This window comes from Polyodon spathula, chromosome 24 (assembly GCF_017654505.1).
Source record: "Polyodon spathula isolate WHYD16114869_AA chromosome 24, ASM1765450v1, whole genome shotgun sequence".
NCBI lineage: Eukaryota > Metazoa > Chordata > Actinopteri > Acipenseriformes > Polyodontidae > Polyodon > Polyodon spathula.
This window is the reverse complement of record NC_054557.1, coordinates 11,396,080-11,418,934: the sequence shown is the minus strand read 5'-3', so window position 1 is coordinate 11,418,934 and position 22,855 is coordinate 11,396,080. Positions and strand designations below refer to the sequence as shown.

The following is a 22,855-nucleotide window of genomic DNA, read 5'->3' as shown; positions in this document are numbered from 1 at the left end:
AAACAATGACCAGAATTTCTATACACAGTGCCTTGTTTCCCATAAAATGCAAATATTTCTAAAATTAATAAATACATTTAAATGTGTACATTTTAGTGCATAGTAGGGGGGCTTTTTTCTTTACTTTAGTTGGAAAATTCAGTAAGTACTGTGTCTTATGTTTATAGAAGCATCAGTCGTTGTTCTTGCGATTCAATTTGATATTTATGGAGAGTGAAAGCACTGTGGAAATACCCCCACCAGTAAATCACAGTTCCTATAAAAAATGCATCCGAGCCTTTGGAAATATTGATCTTGACAGATTTATTTAACAGATTGATTGGCAGCTTTGACAAGTCTATTAGTTTAAAATTAGCCATCATCCAAATAAAGGGCATACATAAAATCTATCAGAATGGATGTTTTATATAAGAAACCAAATATTTACCTTTGTCAGCGGAGTGTGTACATTGTGTTGTGGTTATTTTAACCCTGATGGATAAATTAAGTAATCATTTTTGGCTGGAACAACTTGGGCATTCCAGTCCAGAAGACAGGCACTAACGTGTTGCTACATAGCTACCTGTCAGTCTCTGTTCTTTAATCTGCAAGGAATGCTGTTGCATCAGATTAAGATATCATACTTTTGACCAAAATAGAGTAACTTCCTTCACTTAGATTAACAAATGTAAAATGTGGACATGCACAATTCTTATGTGTTTTATACAGTATATTCTGTTCATTGGAATATATTTGTAGTTAAGCTAACCATCCTATGTACCTGTTTATTAGTGTCCTGATACAGTATAACACCCACCCATACAGCATTCATGTTGAAAGATTAGGAAGATACATTTAAGGCTGCAGTAGCTGACTGGTAGTTGTTGATATTGGCAAAGCGTTAGTAGTCCCTTCAGTATGCTGACAGGGCTAATCCAGTTGAACTAGTCATGTACCTATTTTCTAGTTTTCCCTTGCGAATGGTTATTTAACCCCCAGAAAATAATTTATACTGGCTCTTGGATTATTGTCTGATAACAAAAGTATAATGTGAACCAGCTGTGAGCTTACTCTTGCGTCGTATCAGATATACACTGCATAGTTTTAAATTACAAGCAGGTTTGTTGAGTCATTTGAAAATCTGTCTGCTTTATTACAGAAACATAGTAGCTGTTCATTATCCAATATGTGTATTTAAACATTGTCTGTTAATAATTCAGCACTATTGGATGTTGGAGTTTATAGCAGTTTTTTCTTAGAATGTCTACACGCACTCTTTACAAATAAATTTAGGCCTGGTTTCAGTGACAATATTACACTACCGTACTGGCTGATCTATTTACGTAAAACCTGCTATTATAATCAAATTGTGGACATCACCACTGGCTTCTGGATTTGCCCTTGAAGCTAAAACTGTATCTGACCAGTTAAATGCATGCATGATTTGGCCTGTTGCCTGTTTCCTGCTTGTTTGTTAGATTAAATAATGCATTGTTGACAGACTTCCCATTGTGCCTTAAAATGAAACTCACAAGATGTTGTTATTAGCATGCAGTAACAATGAGGTACACCATTGTGTTGTCTTTTGAAGCATGTACCTTAACCTTAACATAGTTCTATTGTCTCTCAGAAATTAATGTCTGTGATATTGTCTCTATCTGTGTTTATCTATCTATCTGTCTCATGTAGAACAGCACAGTGCTGTTTGAAGTGAGTAAGCCATGCTGCCAAAGAAGCATGTTCTTTTAAAGGGTTAGTGAACCTCATGCCATTACTGCATTTTGACTGCTGTAAGTTGCTTCATAAAAATAGCTCAGGATTGGCATGTTGCAGAAGAGGGCTGCATTCCAGGCAGCTTCCTTCAGAAATGAGAAATTGGTTTCCTGCCTTTGTTGGTCAATGAAGGTGTTTCCTAACTGGGTTCAGTTAGCTGTACAGCATTGTTGAAGGAAATAATCTTTTTTTTAAACTGATGTGTTTTTTTTTGTTTTTTTTTTATTTTAAATAAATATTACAAATTTGCCGTTTAATATCACTGTGTTAATGTTTTCAGAGAACGTTGGTTTTTTTTGTTATTATCGTATGTGTTGGTGGCTGGAATGTCTAGCATCTTGATGTGGCTTGTAATCATAGAGGTTATTATTTATTTATTTATTTATTTAATTTATATATATATATATGTGTGTGTGTCTATGTGTACACATATATATATATATATCGATATTATATAGCTATATAATATATATAATATATATCGTATAATATGTATATTAGCACTTGATAACTCTAGTTTGTAGTCCTGCAGTGGTGTGTGTGTTTATATATATATATATATATATATATATATATATATATATATATATATATATATATATATATATATATACACACACACACACACACACACACACCAGTTGATGGTCTCAATGGGTGACTAAAGCAAGAACTCAATAAAACGTCATAGCGAATCTCAGCATTTTCTTGGCAGTCCTTAATCTGACCTATATTATGTGTCCCAGTCCAGTTTATATTAAACTTGATTTGGACATTTCTTTTAACTCTGATTATTGAGAAAATCTGAATCTAGGAAGACAAGGCACTACCTCTCTACCTTAGCATTTTACATGTAATTATAGAAATCATTAGAACAATGAAAATGTTACAGTTCAACATAATGTTCTTTCAGTTTCAGCATTTCAGTTCAGTTTCAGTTTTTTGGTTGGTAAGATTATTATTTTGTTTCTATTTAGCTTTCGTTTTAGTTTCAGTTAACTAAATTCAGAAATACATATTTTCAGTATCTTTTCATTTTTAAGAGACTTTTAGTCTCATGCCGAGTTGCTGCACACAAAAAAAGGATTCAAATTCTAGATCTCTTTTTTGACAGTGCAGACACATTCATCCACATTGTAATGTTTTTATAAGTAGGGTGATTTAAAGACGAACCTGTCTTGCTCTGAAAAGCAATCTCCATTCATCATTTGAAAATATATCCCAATTAAATGACATAAATAGCATTGGGAAGAACCCTCTCAGCAAGAATATAAGAAAACCTAAATCCAACTTGCCCTTCAGTAAATGTCTAATTGCACAGCGGATCGTGAGCAAATGTGTGCAGCTGGGACGCGGAACAGGAGATGCATTGCTAGGTACTAATTGAGCAGGTAGGCTCGCCCGGTGCTGAGCTGTGCAGAAAGTCCAGATTGGCTGGGGGGTACTCAAAAGGCATTTGCTCTACAGACGAGGCAAATGCACTGCCATGCTACACAGAAGGGCGCTTTGTTGCAATCAAGGAGGAAAGCATCTGCTGTGCAGGATTAACTACATGACATTGCCCAGTCGAGGCCGTTTGAAAAGGCCGGAGTCGCCGTGAGGATGCCGGGAGTAGTAGGTTCCTGGAGTGGGATGTTCCTTTTTGTGGGACTAGCGCTTATCTTTTGTGGCAAATGTTTTTTATTTTTAGCATTTGTTTTGTTCTGTTTTCTTTATTAAATGTGACACTAATGCTCCCGTTGCTGGGGCCCTAGTGGCAACACCTTTGTTGTGATTAAACCTGCGCACCTGTGTGGTGTGTCAACACCCAGTGCCACTCTGTGTCAACACCCAGTGCTCTGTGTCTGCCTCATGATTATACAGTGGCGACCCACACACGTAACACTTCCCTCTGTTACACTATATACTTGCCAGCTACTGAAAATGCTACCAGATCGAGCATTCGCTTTGTCTGCCGCTTGATTTTGTAGACATTTTTGACAGCACATAAACCAGGTACTTGAGCACGAAATCATACCATGACCCATTATCACTATGGGGGAGGGTCCCAGCGCTGCGAGTTTAGTCACATGTTCGATTAAGGCTCATATTGATAACAGTAATACACAAGTGAGCCACAGAGCAGGAAGCCATTGAAGCTTGGCTGTTGTAGCAATTATGTACAAGGCAGAGGAATGTAGAATTTAAATTTGATAAAGAAATGATGTGGGCACGGCACCACTGCCATTGAACTTTAGACTGCAATTTATTGGCAGTGGGTTCTGTGTGGCAGAGCTTTTGAATACTAGCCTTTCTTTTTTTTACAAAGTTCTGCCTGCATTGTATGCAAGGTATTTCCTGGAAATCAAATGGGATTTATTTTCACTTTAAATCCTGAAAAACAAGTGTGAGATTTTTCTGTTTTGTACAGTATTATGTGTTTTTGTTTTTCTTCTTCATACAGAATGTAAACTTGGCGAGCATGATGAAAACCACTACTTGCATACCTTTTTTTAAATTTAGTTCCAAGCTTCGTCTGTCAGTGTGCGAACAAAGGCTCAAGTCATGGTAGCACACACTGTACCTTGAAGTTCCTGCAAACATGCTTCTGTGGGCCAGTTAGCTTTGGGACCAGGCCAACAACCCTTCATGTGATGCTATAGGATTGGAATTTAAATTGTTCCAGGAATATATACTGTTGAGTCTGTTGCTACCTGGGAGAAACTGTTTCAAGGCTACAGTTGTTTAGTAGAAGTATCAAAAAATTTGATTGATTTGTATTTAGATTTGTTGTGTAAACTAACTTTTTACTCACAATTGATTCTTCCCTCTATATAGTCTAATATATGCATGTTTATTTCATGCAAAGTATTTTAAACTCATAACTCCTAAAGGTCCCTTCCTTTTTAATTATAACCTATTGTCAAAAGAAGGAGCTCATTATTAAGAGAACATTCAAGTTTAAAAATACTAGAACAAACTTTAGGCAGGGCGGGATCGATCAGGAGGCATGATTATGCTGCAGCACACGGCACACAATGCGACTTTTATCTGCCTGTGTATTTAAGCCCACGTCCAGTATGATTGCAGTCTGGTTGATTTTTTTTTTTCTTTCTGTACGTCACTGTAGTGCCTATCCATGCATATTTTATATCCTTAGTCCTTCTCTCTCTTTACATACCAACTCCCAGGAGATTGACTGCAACTGGCTATATTGTTCAATTCATGGTATTTTAACCCTTCTAAATCAGTTCCCCTCTGTGATCTCCTGTGGAGACACAACTCATATTGAATACTCCTCATGACAATTACCACCACCAAAAAACAGAATAAAAACGTTCTATTCAAAGAGTGCGGTGTGTGGTTTTTTTGCTCAGAAAGATGGAACTTACTGTATTTTCCAAACTCAAAGGTGTCTTCCCCATTGCACAACATGGATCATACAGTATCTCAGACCTTTTTAAAAAGGACACTCAAGCAATAAATCATTTAAAAACTGTAATGTTCTTTTTACTGTCACAGGAGCCGGGACGAAGAGAGAATAGCCAAACCCGGGGCGATATCAACTCCCGTTAGAATTGCAGAAGAACCAGTAATATCTAAGGTTGCAGAGCAGCCTGTGGCTAAAACCTTTGAGGAGAGATCAGAAAAACAGATCCCACCTCTGCCAGGTCAGACTGTCATGTTCCTGACTGTACATCAAGTATTTACTGCAGTGTAGAAGAAATAAGGCATACTGTTTTGATCATGTACTATCTAATGTTCTTACATGGGGAATAACTGATGTCGACATGTGCATTGTCGGTTTTTTTAACACAAAAGTATCTGAAAACAGCTTATATTTTTGTGTCAGGACCCCATGTATGGATGTGTTAAAGAAATGGGGGGGTGCTGTGTTTTTGAATGGCTTTACTGTGTGATTTTTTTTTTTTTTGTTTTTCACTTTTCACTTTTTTTCCCCCTCCAGAGCCTAAGCCTGTGTATGCCCAGCCTGGTCAGCCAGATGTGGACCTTCCTGTAAGCCCTTCTGACGCTCCCATTCCCAGTGCAGCTCACGATGAAGGCATGCTCAGGTCAGAAAACTATTACTATTACTATTCTCAAAAAAAGAAAGTTGTGCATGTCGACCCTATGTAGCTGTATTTCTTCTCAACTAATCATACTTAAATAACATTTGTGAAGTGTTTTTAAGTAGTGTAATATCCCCCAGGCCTGGATTAAGTCAGTAATGCTGCCATAACAATTCAAAAGTATAGCCATGGAAGCACCACAAACTTTAATAGCCTCCAGACGCCTTATTGTCTTTAAAACTGTCTGATCTAAAGAAACAATTCTATACCATGTTAATTGTATTTAATTGCTGAAGGTCTATCCTGACCTCTAGCCTCCTTTTACTGTATTGCAAGTTCAGTGTGGGATTCCACTTGGCTTTTTCTTTCAGGCCAAGCATGAAGCTGGTGAAGTTTAAGAAGGGTGAGAGTGTGGGTTTGCGCCTCGCTGGTGGCAATGATGTTGGGATATTCGTAGCAGGGGTTTTGGAGGACAGCCCTGCTGCGAAAGAAGGCCTGGAAGAGGGAGATCAGATTCTCAGGGTAAATAATGCTGTACTGGTTTTAATCTGGTAGAGTCTGTTCTCTAAAACAAACAAACAGATCTGCTGAAATCCTATTCCTAGACGATTAACGAAATATGCTGTTTTCATAGTTTATCTCAGTCTGGCACAATACTTGGTGTATATTTTAGATCCTCTTCTTACATTACATTTTCTAACACAAACAATGTGGAAGGAGGTTATAAGTAATTGGCTCCCCTGATTTTTAAACTAATTATAGATTAGCAATTCTTCACCCAGACGCAACACTTCTAACATTTACTTCATTTCATTGTAACAATAATGTTGGGAAAAAACAAAACAAAAAACAATTCCACTATTCATACTTTCTGTGGGTGTGTGTTGAAAGCAAAGTTACAAAAGTCCTTTTGAATACAGTATTTTGCTTGCAGGATTTGTGTTTATAGCACTCAGTATTTTATTGGCAGTCGGCCAAAACGGCTTGAACACGTCCTCATTCTTTTCTAATTTAAAACCACACACCTCGTGTAAGAAAAACATTCTTAAAAACCTTTGCTTTTATCCTATAATTTGCTGCCAACAAAGTAAAAATAAACATCTTGTTTGGTTTAGGAAATAAGAAACAATGAGCAAACCCCAGTGAGGAACGTCATGCAGTTCGAACTTTATTTATTTATTTATTTATTTTTTAAGGTAAATAGTGTTGACTTTGCAAATATAATTCGTGAAGAGGCAGTTCTGTTCCTCCTTGATCTTCCCAGAGGTGAAGAGGTCACCATTTTGGCTCAGCAGAAAAAAGATGGTAAGTAAGAATGATGGTTGTTGTTACTTCTCCCCAGTGTTCTGAGGAAGAATGAAATTCAGTAGTTATTTAGAATTTAGATTAAATGTGGGTTGTTTAGTTTTTGTGGAGTTCACTGTTTGTAGATTTTTGTAATCATGCTAAAGATTTGGCATCTTGTGCCTTGTAAATTGCAGTGTATCGTCGGATAGTGGAGTCAGATGTTGGGGATTCCTTCTACATCAGAACCCACTTTGAGTATGAAAAGGAATCCCCTTATGGACTGAGTTTCAACAAGGGAGAAGTGTTCCGTGTTGTGGACACTCTGTATAATGGGAAGCTAGGCTCATGGCTGGCAATTCGCATTGGCAAAAATCATAAAGAGGTGGAAAGAGGCATCATTCCTAACAAAAACAGGTACAAATACTCTTCCGGTTTCCTTTCTGATTATATTCATTTATTCAGGTAGAACACAAGTACAGCTTAAAAACTGGATGAATATAGAAACGATTGTTTACAGTGTTTTGTAAAATGTCCTTTAACAGAATACCTAGGTATCTGTCAGTCTTTTTTTCCTGATTTTCCACCTGTTTTATTTATTTATTGTTTTGCATTAGAACATGTATACTTGACTTGCTAGATAATTTAGGGGGGAAGTTATGTGCTGTTCATCTTAAACCAGATGAGTAAAAAGGCTACATCTGTCAGAAAAGGCTCTAGATTACATGCACACAACTGCTTATCACAAATTGTGCAGAAAGTAAAAATGTAATCAGTAAAACATACTGATGTTCCAAGATCTGGAAAACATATTTGTCTAAAATTTATATATGTGTGTGTGTGTGTGTGTGTGTGTGTATTTATTTATTTTAGAGCTGAACAGTTATCCAGTGTCCAGTACACTCTTCCCAAAACCGCGGGAGGTGATCGTGCAGATTTCTGGCGATTCCGTGGCCTTCGCAGCTCCAAGAGGAACCTTAGGAAAAGCAGAGAGGATCTCACAGCCCAGCCTGTTCAATCCAAGTACCCAGCTTATGAAAGAGTTGTGCTCAGAGAAGGTAAAGGCTCAGAACTGCTGTGTTATAGCTCAATAACCTGTATTTAAAACAAATCAACAAAAACAGGATTACCTGTTTTAATTGTAAACTCATTGAGCTCTCCAATGTGGTCTACAGCTGGTTTTCTCCGACCTGTGGTTATCTTTGGCCCCATTGCTGATGTGGCTCGTGAAAAGCTGGGAAGAGAAGAGCCTGATTTGTTTGAGTTGGCAAGTGAGTACATTCATTACGTTTTAAAGGGGCTGCATTTCCTTGCTGAGGTAAGTGCAAGAGTGCATACAATATATTATATTAAAATATATAAAGGCACAGTCATAATTTTATATTTTTATATCACAGTACTGCACAAAATAAAGTTGTCAAGTTTGTATTTGTTTAGTTGGAACAGTTTATTTCTTTATGACTTTTCACTGGCTTGTTATCTTTATCGGTTTCTGGTCTCTTATCTCTGTACATTTTTTTTATTGGAATGCAAAGATTTTTTTTTTTATTACAGACTTTAGACAGCTGAGTAATATATTTCTGAGTAATTTAGTTCATGTCCCCAAGAGTCATTATTGGCTAATCAGGAAATGGATTGTTGACAGTCAGGCCATTAAAATAGTTTTGGCCACGAGTCAAAATAACACCCACTGCGTCATTTTAGATGAATGGTGGTAGTAAACCTAAAATATGATTTATCAGAAGGTACTCTGACCATTTGTCAACTGTGTTGGTAAACCATTAATTTATATACTCCCACTTGCAGCAAAAGATTTGTGTTTAATATTACTTTTGTTTAAACATAAAATTATTTAAAAGGGAGTTTGATTAAGAGTGTGTGTGTGAGATATATATTATTTCATTTCAGGGAGTGAGCCAAGAGATGCAGGGACTGACCAGCGCAACTCTGGGATTATTCGCCTCCATACAATCAAACAAATCATTGACAGAGTAAGTATTTAGATGTGTCGGTTGTAGCTCTACAAGGGCGGTTATTTAAGGGTGTTTAAGCAGATCAAACTGAGTTGTTGTGTTGTATTTTTTTAGGATAAACACGCTGTTTTGGACATTACCCCGAATGCAGTGGACCGGTTGAATTATGCGCAGTGGTATCCAATTGTAGTGTTTTTGAACCCAGATAGCAAGCAGGGTGTGAAAAACATGAGGACAAGGCTGTGCCCAGAGTCAAGGAAAAGTGCCAGGAAGCTGTATGAGCGAGCCCTTAAGCTGAGAAAAAACAACCATCATCTCTTTACGTGTAAGTAAATGTGTTTTACATGTGTGTTGTACATGTGGTTTAAATAGTGCAGTCTGAGTGAAGGTGACATCACAGAAGGGGATGAACAAAGAAATGGAGGATGAGATAAATGAGTTGCAAAGATTATTTCATGCAGTTTTTAATGACATGCCTCTTAAACTGCTAAACCATTTCCCAGCGTGCAGATTTCGGTGTGAAATGTAGCATGTTCCTAATTATTCGTGACTTCCAGGGGCACAAAGCTCTTCTTTCAGGACTCCAGATTCTCAACTTCCATGTGACGTTAGCTGAAATGACTAGTGTTGTTTTTAGGACAGCCTTATCGGTTCAGCTGTTGTTGAAAGTTTGTTTTTTACTGACAGTTTACACCTGCAGGGATATTGGCTATTAACATACACAAATGGCCGTGTTTAACATTCTCTTCTAGTGCAAGTCAAGCCCTCAAAGTGGCATGGCCAACATCTCTCAAAAGAACTCCTTTGATCTGATCTGATCAGGCTATTGCCAAAATATTAGGATGGGCAAGTGATATGTGACATGTTGAGGATGCATGGATTGGGTTACTCATTGTCAAATCTTGAAATATGCCCAGTGATTACATTTGTTACCTAGCAGTGAAATCATTGATACTGAAAAATCAGAGCACATTTTGATTTCCAGATACGTAATACTGTGTTGTCATTTTGATAGTAGCTTTTGTTACATGGGTCTTCTTTATTTCAGCCATCATCAATATGAATTCTATGAATGATGGATGGTATGGAGCACTGAAGGAGACAGCTCAGCAGCAGCAGAACCAACTAGTTTGGGTCTCTGAAGGCAGGGTGAGGACCCTAATTCATATGTATTTTTTTGGCTAAATAAAAATACCTTGCCTTACTGAACAGTTCCCCTACTGGACAGTTGTAGATACTTTTTCAGTGATGGCATCATTTACCAGCAGCAGTTTTCACCCACAAATATTGGGTTATCATTTTTAATCCTTTAAGAAGACAAGAAGTTCTGAATCATCATGGTGGTGTGTTTTCCTCAAGATGATAGCAGCTTGGCAGTGTGGTGGTTAAATGCCATGGTATTGATTTTTAATATGACTTTTCTTTATCAGGCGGACGGAGCACCAGAAGATGACCTTGATCTGCATGATGACCGGCTGTCCTACCTTTCTGCTCCAGGGAGTGAATACTCCATGTACAGCACTGACAGTAGACACACATCCGACTATGAAGACACAGACACTGAAGGGGGTGCCTACACTGACCAGGAACTCGATGAAACTCTTAATGATGAAGTTGGTCCACTTCCAGAATCTGCCATTACAAGGTCCTCTGAGCCTGTCCGTGAAGATCCACCAGTAATCCAAGATGCCCAGGCTTACCCACCCTACCAGCCCCCGGTTCAGCCCGATTCCCTCCCCAGAACAGACTCAACTGGGTTCAAAATACCAACACTTCAGCAGGTAAAACTTTAATAGTACATGATTCACTTTGCTGTTTGAATTCTTATAGCTCTTAGATATAGTTGTTTTAAACCAAAGTATTGTAAATATTTTTATAAAAGTATAATGTATTAGGCTGTATTAACTGTACTGGCAGGCTGTATCTTGGTGTATTATGTGTGATGTATAGTTTTTAAGATAACAATGAAGGAACTGTTAAACAAGTTCTTGATATTATTTGACAATTAAAATGAGCATATTAAAAATGCATTATATTTGTTTAATGTTTTTAAATACTACTTCCCAGAAAGCTGAGGCTGGTCCTGTCATCCCTAACCTTCCCCATCAACCTGAGCCTATTGCTGTTGTGTCAGCGCCCTCTGCTGTTGACAACACTGTATATGTAGCTGGTATGACTCACGGGGAGCGTGCTCCAGCCCCTCAAAGCACCTACAGCCCCCAGGCTGACTCTCTTAGGAAGCCCACCCATGAACTAACCCGGTCAATGCTAAATGATCCTGAACAATCCAGATCACCTCTTGCAGAGCCACCAAAGGTACTAGTCCTGAAACATCTCTCCACAACTGCTGCCTCTCACCAGGCTTTCACTTCTTACACATTTTGATCTGCATGAAATATTGAACTTTTCCTTCTATTATATTTTTTCAAAAAAGGTTTGTTTTTAATTTTATTTCTCAGAGCTTTTTCACAGCGCTTTTTACTTTTGCATGGCTTTTAAGGCAGTGGGCTTAAAACACACATTTAGTAGCATCCAGTAAAGGATTAGCAAATAATGAGTTTTGCCTTTTTTCTAGAAAACATATTTTAAACAGGGGGTGGGGGGTGGGGGTGTAAAAATAATGTCTGAATCCCCAGTTTTGTACAAGTCCCCACTACTTTTACTCTGTCTGAACAGGTAAGTTTTTGTGTTTGGAACAGAGCTGCTTCTGTATGTGCATTACTTGCACGACAATGAGAAGTTGTACAAAATCAATTATCTGGGTAAAACTTGAGATGAAGCTTTTTAACTTACAAGTGACTGCAGCTTGGTAGAAAGTATTAGCATTATAAATGGTAGGGACAAAACAAAATAAGCCAACACCTAACATGTTATTCTTTTTAAAAATTCAAAGCAAGACATTTAATAATCAGAGTTTTAAAAGGGTTAGCAAATTGTCAAGATCAAAAAGTGACTAAGATTAAATTATCGTTGAAGTAGTTGCTGCTCGCTGTTTCAAATTGCCAGTAAGATCAGTGCTTTAACTTGGTGGGTCTTTCTGTTTGTGTAGAACAGCTTTCTCTGCTACATTTTTCTTGACTGTTGGATTTTTCTCTTCTGTTCATACCTTTCTTTGGAATACTATAAAGTGACTTGATCATTTTGAGTTTTTTTTTTTTTTTTTTTACAGCAGTTGTACAAGAAAGATCCTTATGGTGTGGATGAGCCTCCAAGACAGAACCATGGTATAAAACAGCCAGTTGTGGCTCACCCAGTGAATAGATATGAACAAGAGCCACAGCCTCAGTATCAGGATGAACAGCCATATAGAGATTATGACCAGCCACCATATAGATATGAGTCTACAGGTAACTTTATGGAACAGAAATCTCTCAGCTATGACTCGCACCTGCAGTACGAGAACCGTGTGCCCCCCTATGATGACCAGTGGTCACGCTATGATGAAAACCCCTCCCAGACCTACTTGGCTCGACCTCCGTTTGAGAACCAGCATCCCCAGGATTATGATCCAAGGCTACACTATGAAGAAAGCGCAGAGCGTGAATACATCCCGCCACAGCCCCGCTACGAAGAGCCGCCGCCCCCTCTGGGCTACGACAACAGGCCCCGCTATGAACAGCCAGCGAAGAGCTATGGCAAACCAGTACAGCCCCGCTATGAAGAACAGCCCCGCTATGAAGAACAGCCTCCTGTCATGTATGAAGCAAGGCCTCGTTATGAACCTGAACAACATGCCTTTCCCCCTCCTGTTTCCAGGTCCCCTGAACCCAATCCGTACTATGACCCTCCAGTAAGGATCTATACACAAGGCCCTCAAAGGGGGTACAAACCAGGACAGTACGAGCCCCTGCTTAATGCAGACGCTGCTCTGCCACCACCTCCACCAGAAGCAGAACCACCGATTGCCTCCACCAAACCACTGCCCCCAACCACAGCGACGGAGCTGGAAGAGGACCCTGCCATGAAGCCACAGTCAGTGCTCACCAGAGTAAAGATGTTTGAGAACAAGAGATCAGTGTCGGTGGACAGGGCCAAGGAGTCTGGTGACCCTACTATTGTCCGGGTAAGTACTAGAAAGGATGGTTTCAGGGGCTGTATGATATAACGTGTTGTGTAATTCACAAGCCAGATTCAGAAATGTAATTTCCAAGTAGTTTTTTCTTCCAAGGACTGTTTGTTTATTTATTTATTTATTTATTTATTTATTAGATAATATTTAATTTTAACTGTAATGGATTTGTTTTACTTCATTTAACTTTTTCAAATGCAGAAGTGTCCGTAATGAAAAATTCATCTGGTTTAGTATTAATTGTGTGGTATCTTTTGTCGGCAGTCTGCAGAAGTAGCTCCCAAGCCCGTTAGCGGACCAATTGCTGTTCCTAAGGCCAACTCTCTGAGTCGTCTAGACCAGGAAAAGCCTACATACAGGTAGGAGGAATGCTTTGATTTTCCTGTTTAACTTTTTATTTCTCGTTTCATCTGTGGCACAGGAAGCAAATTAAAATTCACACCTACAGTATACTGCTGTTTGAACTTGGAAGTCTACATATGCCCCCTATTGAATGTATGCGAAAACATATCCTTCTAGATGTGATCACATGCTTTCATATGGGGGGGGGGGGGGGGCTGTTTTTATTTTTATTAAATTTTATTTTTCACCTGCAGGGCACCTGAACCTCAAAAACCTCAAACCAAACCCCCTGAGGATATAGTCCGCTCAAACCACTATGATCCCGAAGAGGATGAGGAATATTATCGGAAGCAGCTTTCGTACTTTGATCGCAGAAACTTTGATAGCAAACCAGCCCCTCAGCCAACTGCGCCTGCGAATCGCTTCCCTGATCCTGCCAAACCAGTCCAGCCTCAGACAAACTCCTCCAACTATTCTTCCAGGTAACATTTTACAGCATTCTTCACCTGTGACCTACTAATCACCCTCAAACTAAAGTGTAGAACTCAGAAAGAAGTCCAGAAAGCATTTCTTAAATTGTCAGATTAGCTGTTGCAGTTCTTGATTTTAAAAAAAGTAAAAAAATATATATATATGTGTGGCAGGCTGGCAAGTGGATAGAGGCCCAGAGACAGTCTGTAGTTCAGAAAAATAACTATTTTATTATAAACAAACACAAATGAAAGGGTACAAGGGCCAGAACAAAGCGATTTAAACACAAAAAGAAAGACAAAAAGCAAAACTTACAAAAATAACAATTTCCAGGCTGGGCAATGCCTTCACTGGATTCAAACTTTCCAAACAATCAAAAAAAAAACCTGCTTCCTCAGCTCCCTCCTCCCAGATGAGAAGCAGAGGCCTCCTTTTATGTCAGGTGGCTGGGCCCTGATTGATTGGTAATTAAACTAATCATCTAATCAACCCCAGCCACCTGAACACAATGAACCAAGCAGGTAGGGGAATTTAACCCCATCCCTGCCAATTTCTAATATCATATAGCATTTTAATAGTGTCATTTGTATTTTTAAAATGAATGTAAGTTAATTTCTGTGAAGATTTTGATTCATCATTTTAAGCATGTATAATGTGAGGCTTATTTTGCATTCCTGATGTTATAACTCCTCAGGCCTTTGGCACGTCACCTTTTTCTCTGAACTGTTTACTGCATTGTATAGGACATCTAATGGAATGTCTGACCTTGGCTGGTATATTTTAAACTGTAACTGTCAGTAGAGAAGGATATGTGCATTTGTCAGTCCTCCAGAGATATGATCAGGCTTTAATAGTCATATTTTAGTAGACTATTTCTAAACAAGTTCGGTTGTACATCATCCTTCAAACAAAAAAAAAAAAAAAAACAACCTTTTTTGTGGTTTCATTTTTAAAAATGTATGGGAATGGAGACGGCTACATCCTCTTTCTTGTCTGCATACCTATAAAAATGCTAGGAAGGTTGCTGGAGTCCTCAGGGATGTGCTACATGAAGGTCACCTCCCTCTTTTATAATGTGCTGTTGGTCACGCATGAAACCGTCTTCAAGTTATCACCATCCCTGAGAGTCCATTATGTCAGCAGACAGGGTTTAAATATTATCATGTGGCATTTGAGTACTAATGAGTGTTCTATGACAGAGGTCAAATCAGTTTTATAGGACATAGTTTTGAAACTCATAGACATGCAGCATGCATTTCAGTTTGTGTTTATGATATTTTATGGGCATGTGAAAAATGTTAGGAAGAAGTTCAGACTAAAGCTTTACAGAAAAAAATAAACCCCAGGATCTATTCCCGTTACTAAGCTAGTGAATGACCTCAAGACATTGCTGAGCTCCTTACAGCAGATCATAAAATGCTTTCCTAGAATGAACGAGACATGTTTTCCATTTAAGTCTGAGAAACTTTCTTTTATTTCAAGAATCAATCAATATTGGTGTGTAAATCTGTGTGCAAATAAAATGCAGATCATTTCATTTTATACATTTCTTTTCCTAACCTTTCTGTTCATTTCTTTACCTGCAAAAGTTAAATGATCATTCTTCCATTTTGTTTTTCTTTTGCTACATTTGCTTTGCCATCACTTAGATTTCTTGGCTCTTACACTAGCTGTGACTACCTGAAAAGGAATCAGAAGTGGGAAGAATCACTGCTTTCAATGTGAGACTAGTTCAAGCTGTCATCACAATGTTCATTAAGCGATATATGCACTCTAAAACATTTGAAACATTTCCCAAATATTCTATCAAACAAATGAATAATGGCCATTGACAAAACAGTAGTTTCAGTTCCACTGCAATATATGAAACTGTTCACTACAAGTTATTTCACTACATCCCTACTTTTTGGATGTAACTATCTACTTTGTAGTTATTTAGAGTAGTCCAAGCAGTAATTGTAACACAACAAAACTGATTGACATAGAGTAGCACTGATATTTTTCTGTTCCAGATTGCATGATAGGTTATTGCTTTTAGAATTGGATTGATTGGTGCATATTTGACCCTTTTTGTGTGTTTTTTTCTATTTTATATTACATTATCATGGTAGAGATTGCTTCAGTTGTTACAGGATGTTTCAAAATGTGAATTTAATTGATAAAATGAAACAACTGAATTGTATTACAGTATTATTTTGTATACAGGCATGATTGGCACTTTTTAAAAAATAAAACTCAAAATATGACTTAATTTGACTAATATGAAAACATCCTATACCTGAAACTTTTTTTTTTTTACAAATGTATTTTCTTCATATTTGATTTTTTATTCACTCCTGAATCTGTATTGGTCTTTCAACCAGTGGGAAGTAAGTGGTGAGCATGTGTTAAACTTGTGTGTTCTTCATAGGAGTTTAGGCTATGGATCTGTTTGTACATTGTATTTATATGTTAATGAATAAATCTTTTTTTTTAATGTTGATACAATCTAAAATATTTCTTAACACTAACAGGGGTAAACCAGCAGAACTGGAGCCTGTGGATAAAATCAGTGTTGTAGAAAAGAGATATGAGCCTGTGCCTCAGGTTACTCCTCCTCTGTCCCAGTATGGACTGCCTTCACAGCCTCTGTCAAACCCATCTGTACCTCCACCTGTACTCCCCAAACCCCCGCTGTCTGAAGGTAGGCATGTCCTTGAGCAGTCAGCATGCGCTGTAGCTGCATGTTCTACAGCTACTGTCTGGATTGCAAGACTGTCATTTGGAAACATTTTCAAATTTAATACATCTATTTTTGTATGTAGATCTGCGATATGAAGATAATGCCCCATAACCTTTTACATAATGTGCTGTATGGCCCAGTGGGCTACATCTCAAAAGTGTAGCAATGCAGAGACAATTGTATGACCAAGAGCTGTTCTAGTTTGGCATGTGAACACCAGATTTTAGTTTGATTTCTTTTCACATCGCATTTAATCACATATCATGTGAATGTACTTTGAAATATATTTCCATAGTCCCAAAGCTGTTCCTGTGTCAATTTAAACCCCACGACACACACACACACATATTCAGTTCCTGTCCTGCATAGTCAAAGGTAAAAGTAATATCTAGTATGTGTTCCATTTAATTATTTCAATACTTTTTGTACACTGTATAATATTAAAGAGCTATATAATCAGGATTTCATAAAATGCTTTTTTTTTCTTCAAGCCCTTAACATTTTCTTGTTTATTTTAACTGCAGTCAGCTCACTGCCATTGGATGTGCACATTTCCCCCAAGTCCAAATCTGAACCACCCACTCCGCAGACTAAATCGATCACAGTAAAGCCTAACAACCGAGAGGACACTGTGCAGTCCAGCTACCTTCAACAGAAAAGCTTCCCTGAAAAAGCCCCAGTTAACGGAACTGACCAGCCTCCTAAACCAGTCACCTCCAGCTACAATCGATTCACCCCAAAACCGTACACCAGCTCAGCGAGGCCGTTTGAGAGAAAATTCGAGAGCCCCAAATTCAATCACAATCTTTTGCCCAATGATACGCAGCAAAAACCTGAACTCCAGGCCAAGCCACAGAGCACTCCACCTCAGCCTCCAGTGAAACCACAGAGTTTCCCACAGCCTGCTGAGTTTGACAGTGGAATGGATACCTTTTCCAGAACGGCAGAAAACCGGCCCAAATATCAACAGAACAATGTCAAAGCTGTGCCCAAGGCTATCCCTGTAAGGTAAGAACAGTAGAAAAGTGACTCCTGTTTACACAAATACCTTCAATTGAAAAAGGGGGGAAAAAGAGATTTCAGTGTGTTATTTCTTAAGGACACAGGTGATGTGTATTTACGTATGATATATATCTGTATATATATATATATATATATATATATATATATATATATATATATATATATATATATATATATTTTAAACCTTAAGCTTTATTATCAAGGCTTTAATGTAATAACAATGGTGTGCAATTAAATAAGTGACTGGAAATTTAATTAAATGTACTGAGTTTTCTTTGAAATTTCATTCTGTGAGTCACAACACTTGAAAGTATAATGAGACATCGGAAGATTTTTATTTTTCCTGTGTGAAACACTTCAGAATGTCGATTGGTCTTGCTTCTCCTTTTTCTTAATGGAAACCATTTAGTCACTGTGGAGAGAATATTTAATTAATAAAGGGGGGAAATGACCCACTGAATGATCTAGTGTTTACATGGGAGTACTTATTTCCAGCAGTGTGTCAACAAAATATACTTAATTAAAACAATGAATAGCATATTGCCGTTACATAGGTAAACAACATGGCTTCTTAAAACTACACAAGATGGCTCAGATGGAGAGCATTAGACATTGAAATGAATTTCGAGCACTGACTTTAGAGAACTAAAAAAAAAAATTCTGGTCTCGTTGATTAAAAATATTTATTACGTAGCACACTATTTGCAGAAATTATCGTCTTGCAATGCTCACCTTCAGCAATTGTGCATCAGTAAGTGTGTGTTGCAGAGAATCGCCTCTTGTTGATGTCCCCTGATATTAAGATATGTTCTTCTCTTTTAGTCCTGGTGCGCTGGACGATGATGAAGATGAAGGTCACACTGTAGTGGCAACGGCACGAGGAATCTTTAACAGCAATGGTGGAGTCCTGAGTTCCATTGAAACAGGTGTCAGTATCATCATCCCACAAGGAGCCATTCCTGAGGGAGTGGAACAGGAGATCTACTTTAAAGTATGCAGGGATAACAGCATCCTACCCCCCTTGGACAAAGAGAAAGGTCAGGAGTACTCACACTTCATTCTATTTGTATATGGGGACTGCACGTTTTGGCTAAAATTGAACAATATCTGAAGTTGTTTCCCTGTCATTTTGGTTTTTTTCTTGGTTCTAAATTTGACAATGTTTTATTTCTAGGAGAGACGCTGCTCAGCCCGCTGGTGATGTGTGGACCTCATGGACTGAAGTTCCTGAAGCCTGTGGAGCTGCGCTTACCTCACTGTGCGTCTATGACCCCTGGTGGTTGGTCTTTTGCTCTAAAATCCTCCGACGACTCGTCGGGTATGCTGTCCTTTCTGTCCTTTTTGGGGTCTTTGGGTACCTGCTTGAGAATTGCAAATTTAACCTGGTTGTGGGTCACTGTAAAATCGAATTCCATTTCATGGTTCCCAGATCAAATTTTTGCCTTTTACTGTTATTTTCAAAAAGCAGAGCAGTACATGCTTGGTATTATCTGTTACTTGCTTTATAAAAGTAATTATAAAGAAAAACAATGGCATTTAACATAGCTTAATATTTTTGCTGTTAAAACATTGGTTTCTTTTAAAACTGCAAAAAGTAGAGCAAATGAATTTGTATCTGCACATACAGTACTGCATGCAGTTCTTGAATGGCTATACTATGCAAAGGCATGGTAGATGCACAAAAGCAAACTGACTACATGTTTTAATGCCTGTATTCTAAACATCATGAGAGTGTACTGTATATTGAGTTTCGATTGGCATGGTTGAACTAAAACAGACAACTTTGAATTAACTTGGTTTGTTTCTTTGCCGAGTATCTTAATTTAATGTTAAGTATGCCTTTGCGTAGATTGGCTTCTAATTAATCAGCCTTGAAATTGACTAAAGTTGATTAATTAGACTGTATTCTCATTTACTTTTCGCTGTCACTGCTTGGCTGCAGTTTAATACTCTTAACGCACAATCACGTAATGCTAGAAATTTAATTTAGCCTGAGTTGCTCTTTCTGAAGGTATTTTCTGCTGTTGCTTTGTAGTATCTTGCTCTGTTAATTACAGCTCTTACTTCAGAAGCCTCTAAATGGACTAACTGCATGACTTTGTTTCTCATTTACTCCAGCATTTCACTTTTTTAAACAACAGTTCTAACATTTTATTTACAGTCTGAGCTTTAGGCTCCATCATGAATGGTATTTATTTTCATAGTGCTATCAAGCCAACAAAAAGTGGATAAAATGTAATACATTTAAAAGTAAAGAATGCATTAAACTAGTAATATACATTTTTAGCAAAGTATCAAGGAGTTTCATCTGGAGATCAAATGATTCTAGCTTTTAAGTTGTGGTCCACAACATTTTAATAAAGTATATTGTATATTTGAATTCTGCAGATTATTAATAAATAAAATGTCACATTGCATTTTTTTTTTTCGTATTGAAAACAAACTTCTTCTGGAATAGTCGTTGTCAGCGACTGCAGTAATTCCTGATGTCTTGGTACCATAGCCATCAGAAGTAGATAGCTATGTGTTTTAGAACCTGCCTATGCTGCAGTATGTTAATATATGTTGTACCAGTCCAACAGTATATTATAACTTTTAAAAGTTAAAGTAAAGGAGAGAGGTTTCATTATTTTTTGCTATTACCATGTCTTCTCTTTCCTCCCCCAGGTGATCCTAAGAACTGGCAGAACAAATCCCTTTCTGGGGATCCTAACTATCTTGTCGGAGCAAACTGTGTCTCCGTTCTCATCGATCACTTTTGAAGCGGGAAGCAGCTGGTCTGTTGATGAATGTGAAAACTGGGATTATGTCCTTTTTCAGGGACTGGACCACTTTAATTAAGTATTAATCATGCTCTCAAAGATTTGGTTACTGAAGTTACACAAAAAAAACCAACAATGTTCAGGTTCTCTTAAGTGCTGTTCATTTTGGTCCTTAAAAGCTCACAAAGAACTAGTCTCTTGAACCCTTGTTCGAATGCATGCCTAGTGCCACATACTTCTAATCCTGTTTTAAGCCAGGTTTCTCAGTCTTACTACTTTGTGAGGATTTGCATGGGTTAGAAAGGTATTGAATGAGAGATGATGACTATTTAAAACTGCAGTGACAGCAGTTTTAATGGTTATCCTTATCAGATTGTGGTGTGCTCTGCCATTAAGGGTGTTGGCAAACGTCTTAAAAACAGTTAGATGAAATTGACGTGTGACGGGTCTTTCAGATACTTAGCTTTAATCAGTTTTCCTTATTTTACTGTAGGTAAGTGCACTGCATTTTGATTAGCATTGGAACTGTCCCATTTTAAAGGGACTATGCGTGTGCTATGACTGGTTGTGGTACCTGCTCAACCTTGTACATTCACCACCGTTATTCTATTAACAAGGAGGGATGCCTTACCCTTTATTTTTTCACTTTCATTTTGAAGGTTTTCATGACTTAGAAACCTTTTGCATTTTTGTTTTTGAATTTATGTTAATGATAAATTATGAAAATGTGTAATTCTTTTTTTTTTTTTCCATTGTATAAAACACACTTGGCTGAGACACAAGAAAAGTAAAGGTTGAGAAAGATACGCTTTTTTTTCTGCTATGCTTTTGGAACTTCCAGATGCAGAAAGTGTGGCTGTACATACTGCTAGCATATCGCCTTGGTGCTTGGTTTGTAAATTAACTTTTGTATGTCTCTTTTTTTTTTTTTGTTATTTTGTATAAAACAAAACTGAAAAAGTTTCTAAAAAAGGCTATCTTTGTATTCTGGTATACCCTTGAGGCACCCTTGTAACCTTAATCAAACCAACTTTTCTACCAGTATTTACACTACATTTTTAAGTCACAGGAACTTTTTATGTTTATCTACAAAAAAAGAGCTTGGTTTAAATGAATTTAAAAATGAATTTAAATGAATTTCAAAGGGTATGCTTTGAAAAAGTGTTCCCTTCATTTATTTGTGATACTGGATGCTGTACTGTGTGCCCTAAAATGTATTTTTGTACTAATAGACAGTTTATTATGGCACAGCAGTACTATTTTCTTTAGATGTTATAACACTGCTTTTATCAGATATTAGCTGTTCTTCACGTGTGGTTGATTTTTTTTTTCTTTTTCTTTACAACACATTTCTAAATATACCACTGAATTAATTAATAAAACATTTTTAAAGTAATTTTTTGTTGTCACTTTTTTATCCTTTTTGTTTTTGTAAATACTTGTATATTCTTTACAGTATTTTGAATGTTTTTTGTTACAACAGTTACAAAAAAAATACTGTTTTACAATATTTGTGAAATACACCAGTACCGATTTCAATATGTTGCATAAATATATCGGTGCATTTCTTTAACGATAAAATAAGTTCACATATATTTACACATACCAATAATTCAAACCGTGCAGCTGTGAAAAATATAATGAATGAGACTGTAGAACATTTATACATACTTTGGTCTTCTCTGAGAAATCTTTTATGATTATCCAGAACTGTACAAACTCTTTTAAAGTGGTACATTTTAAGCTATATAAATCAGATTCTTTATAGTATAGTCTATGAGGTTCTGCATGCGTACCCCCCATGTTTTGACTGAAGTATAATTAAATGTGTGGCCCCATCCCTTCAAAGAAACTGCAGTAATGTGTCAAGCATGGTCCTTTTAAAGACTTCATTAAATGCAATTTGCAATAATGCTTTTTTGAGTGATCTAAAATGAACTTGGAACACTCAAGTCCTACGTAGAAATGTGTAACACAGACTCCAGTTGCAAATTTTATGTCCTGAAGAAGAGCTGATTTAAGGCATTGACCGTGCACTTTTGTTTTAATAAAAGCCTTACTTGGACACGCCAATGGGGATTGTGTAATTTTTCTTATGAAGTATCCATTTGAGGGGAGATTGTAACGCCACTGCTGCGTCTTCAACAGCTCGATCTCATACACTGTTTGTGACTGACTTCTGATGTTCACTGTCTGGGCATGTGACCTAAACTGGATGTTCAGTTGTGGGCATGTGATTTACTAGATGCTGGACTTTGACATACAACTGCATTCTATGATGTGGGTCAAGAAATGCATGTTGACAATCATCCAAATCATCCATTAAAAATGTACTAATTTGTGGCAATAATTTTACAAAGCTGCTGAAGTTCTGACTTCATACTTGCAGGATTACATATAGATGGATG

The 22,855-nt window shown here is 37.5% G+C and overlaps 1 protein-coding gene across 7 annotated transcripts in view; it reads left to right on the top strand.

Annotated features, from left to right (window-relative positions):
* Nucleotides 1-21,829, top strand: part of LOC121299175 (tight junction protein ZO-1-like) — a 48,178-nt gene extending 26,349 nt beyond the window's left edge. For 4 of the 7 annotated variants that reach the window (XM_041226777.1, XM_041226779.1, XM_041226778.1 and 1 more), the window contains exons 9-28: nt 5,254-5,402; nt 5,699-5,804; nt 6,173-6,323; nt 6,998-7,106; nt 7,283-7,502; nt 7,959-8,143; nt 8,261-8,356; nt 8,994-9,076; nt 9,173-9,383; nt 10,107-10,207; nt 10,489-10,839; nt 11,126-11,374; nt 12,228-13,121; nt 13,392-13,486; nt 13,724-13,951; nt 16,454-16,623; nt 17,187-17,670; nt 18,508-18,722; nt 18,860-19,003; nt 20,353-21,829. In XM_041226777.1, the coding sequence (XP_041082711.1) occupies nt 5,254-5,402; nt 5,699-5,804; nt 6,173-6,323; nt 6,998-7,106; nt 7,283-7,502; nt 7,959-8,143; nt 8,261-8,356; nt 8,994-9,076; nt 9,173-9,383; nt 10,107-10,207; nt 10,489-10,839; nt 11,126-11,374; nt 12,228-13,121; nt 13,392-13,486; nt 13,724-13,951; nt 16,454-16,623; nt 17,187-17,670; nt 18,508-18,722; nt 18,860-19,003; nt 20,353-20,447 (4,336 nt within the window). In that variant the 3' untranslated portion in view covers nt 20,448-21,829. The remainder of the gene's footprint in view (nt 1-5,253; nt 5,403-5,698; nt 5,805-6,172; nt 6,324-6,997; nt 7,107-7,282; nt 7,503-7,958; nt 8,144-8,260; nt 8,357-8,993; nt 9,077-9,172; nt 9,384-10,106; nt 10,208-10,488; nt 10,840-11,125; nt 11,375-12,227; nt 13,122-13,391; nt 13,487-13,723; nt 13,952-16,453; nt 16,624-17,186; nt 17,671-18,507; nt 18,723-18,859; nt 19,004-20,352) is intronic. The other 3 variants (XM_041226781.1, XM_041226775.1, XM_041226780.1) reach the window with 3 other exon arrangements.
* Nucleotides 21,830-22,855: the final 1,026 nt, after the last annotated feature.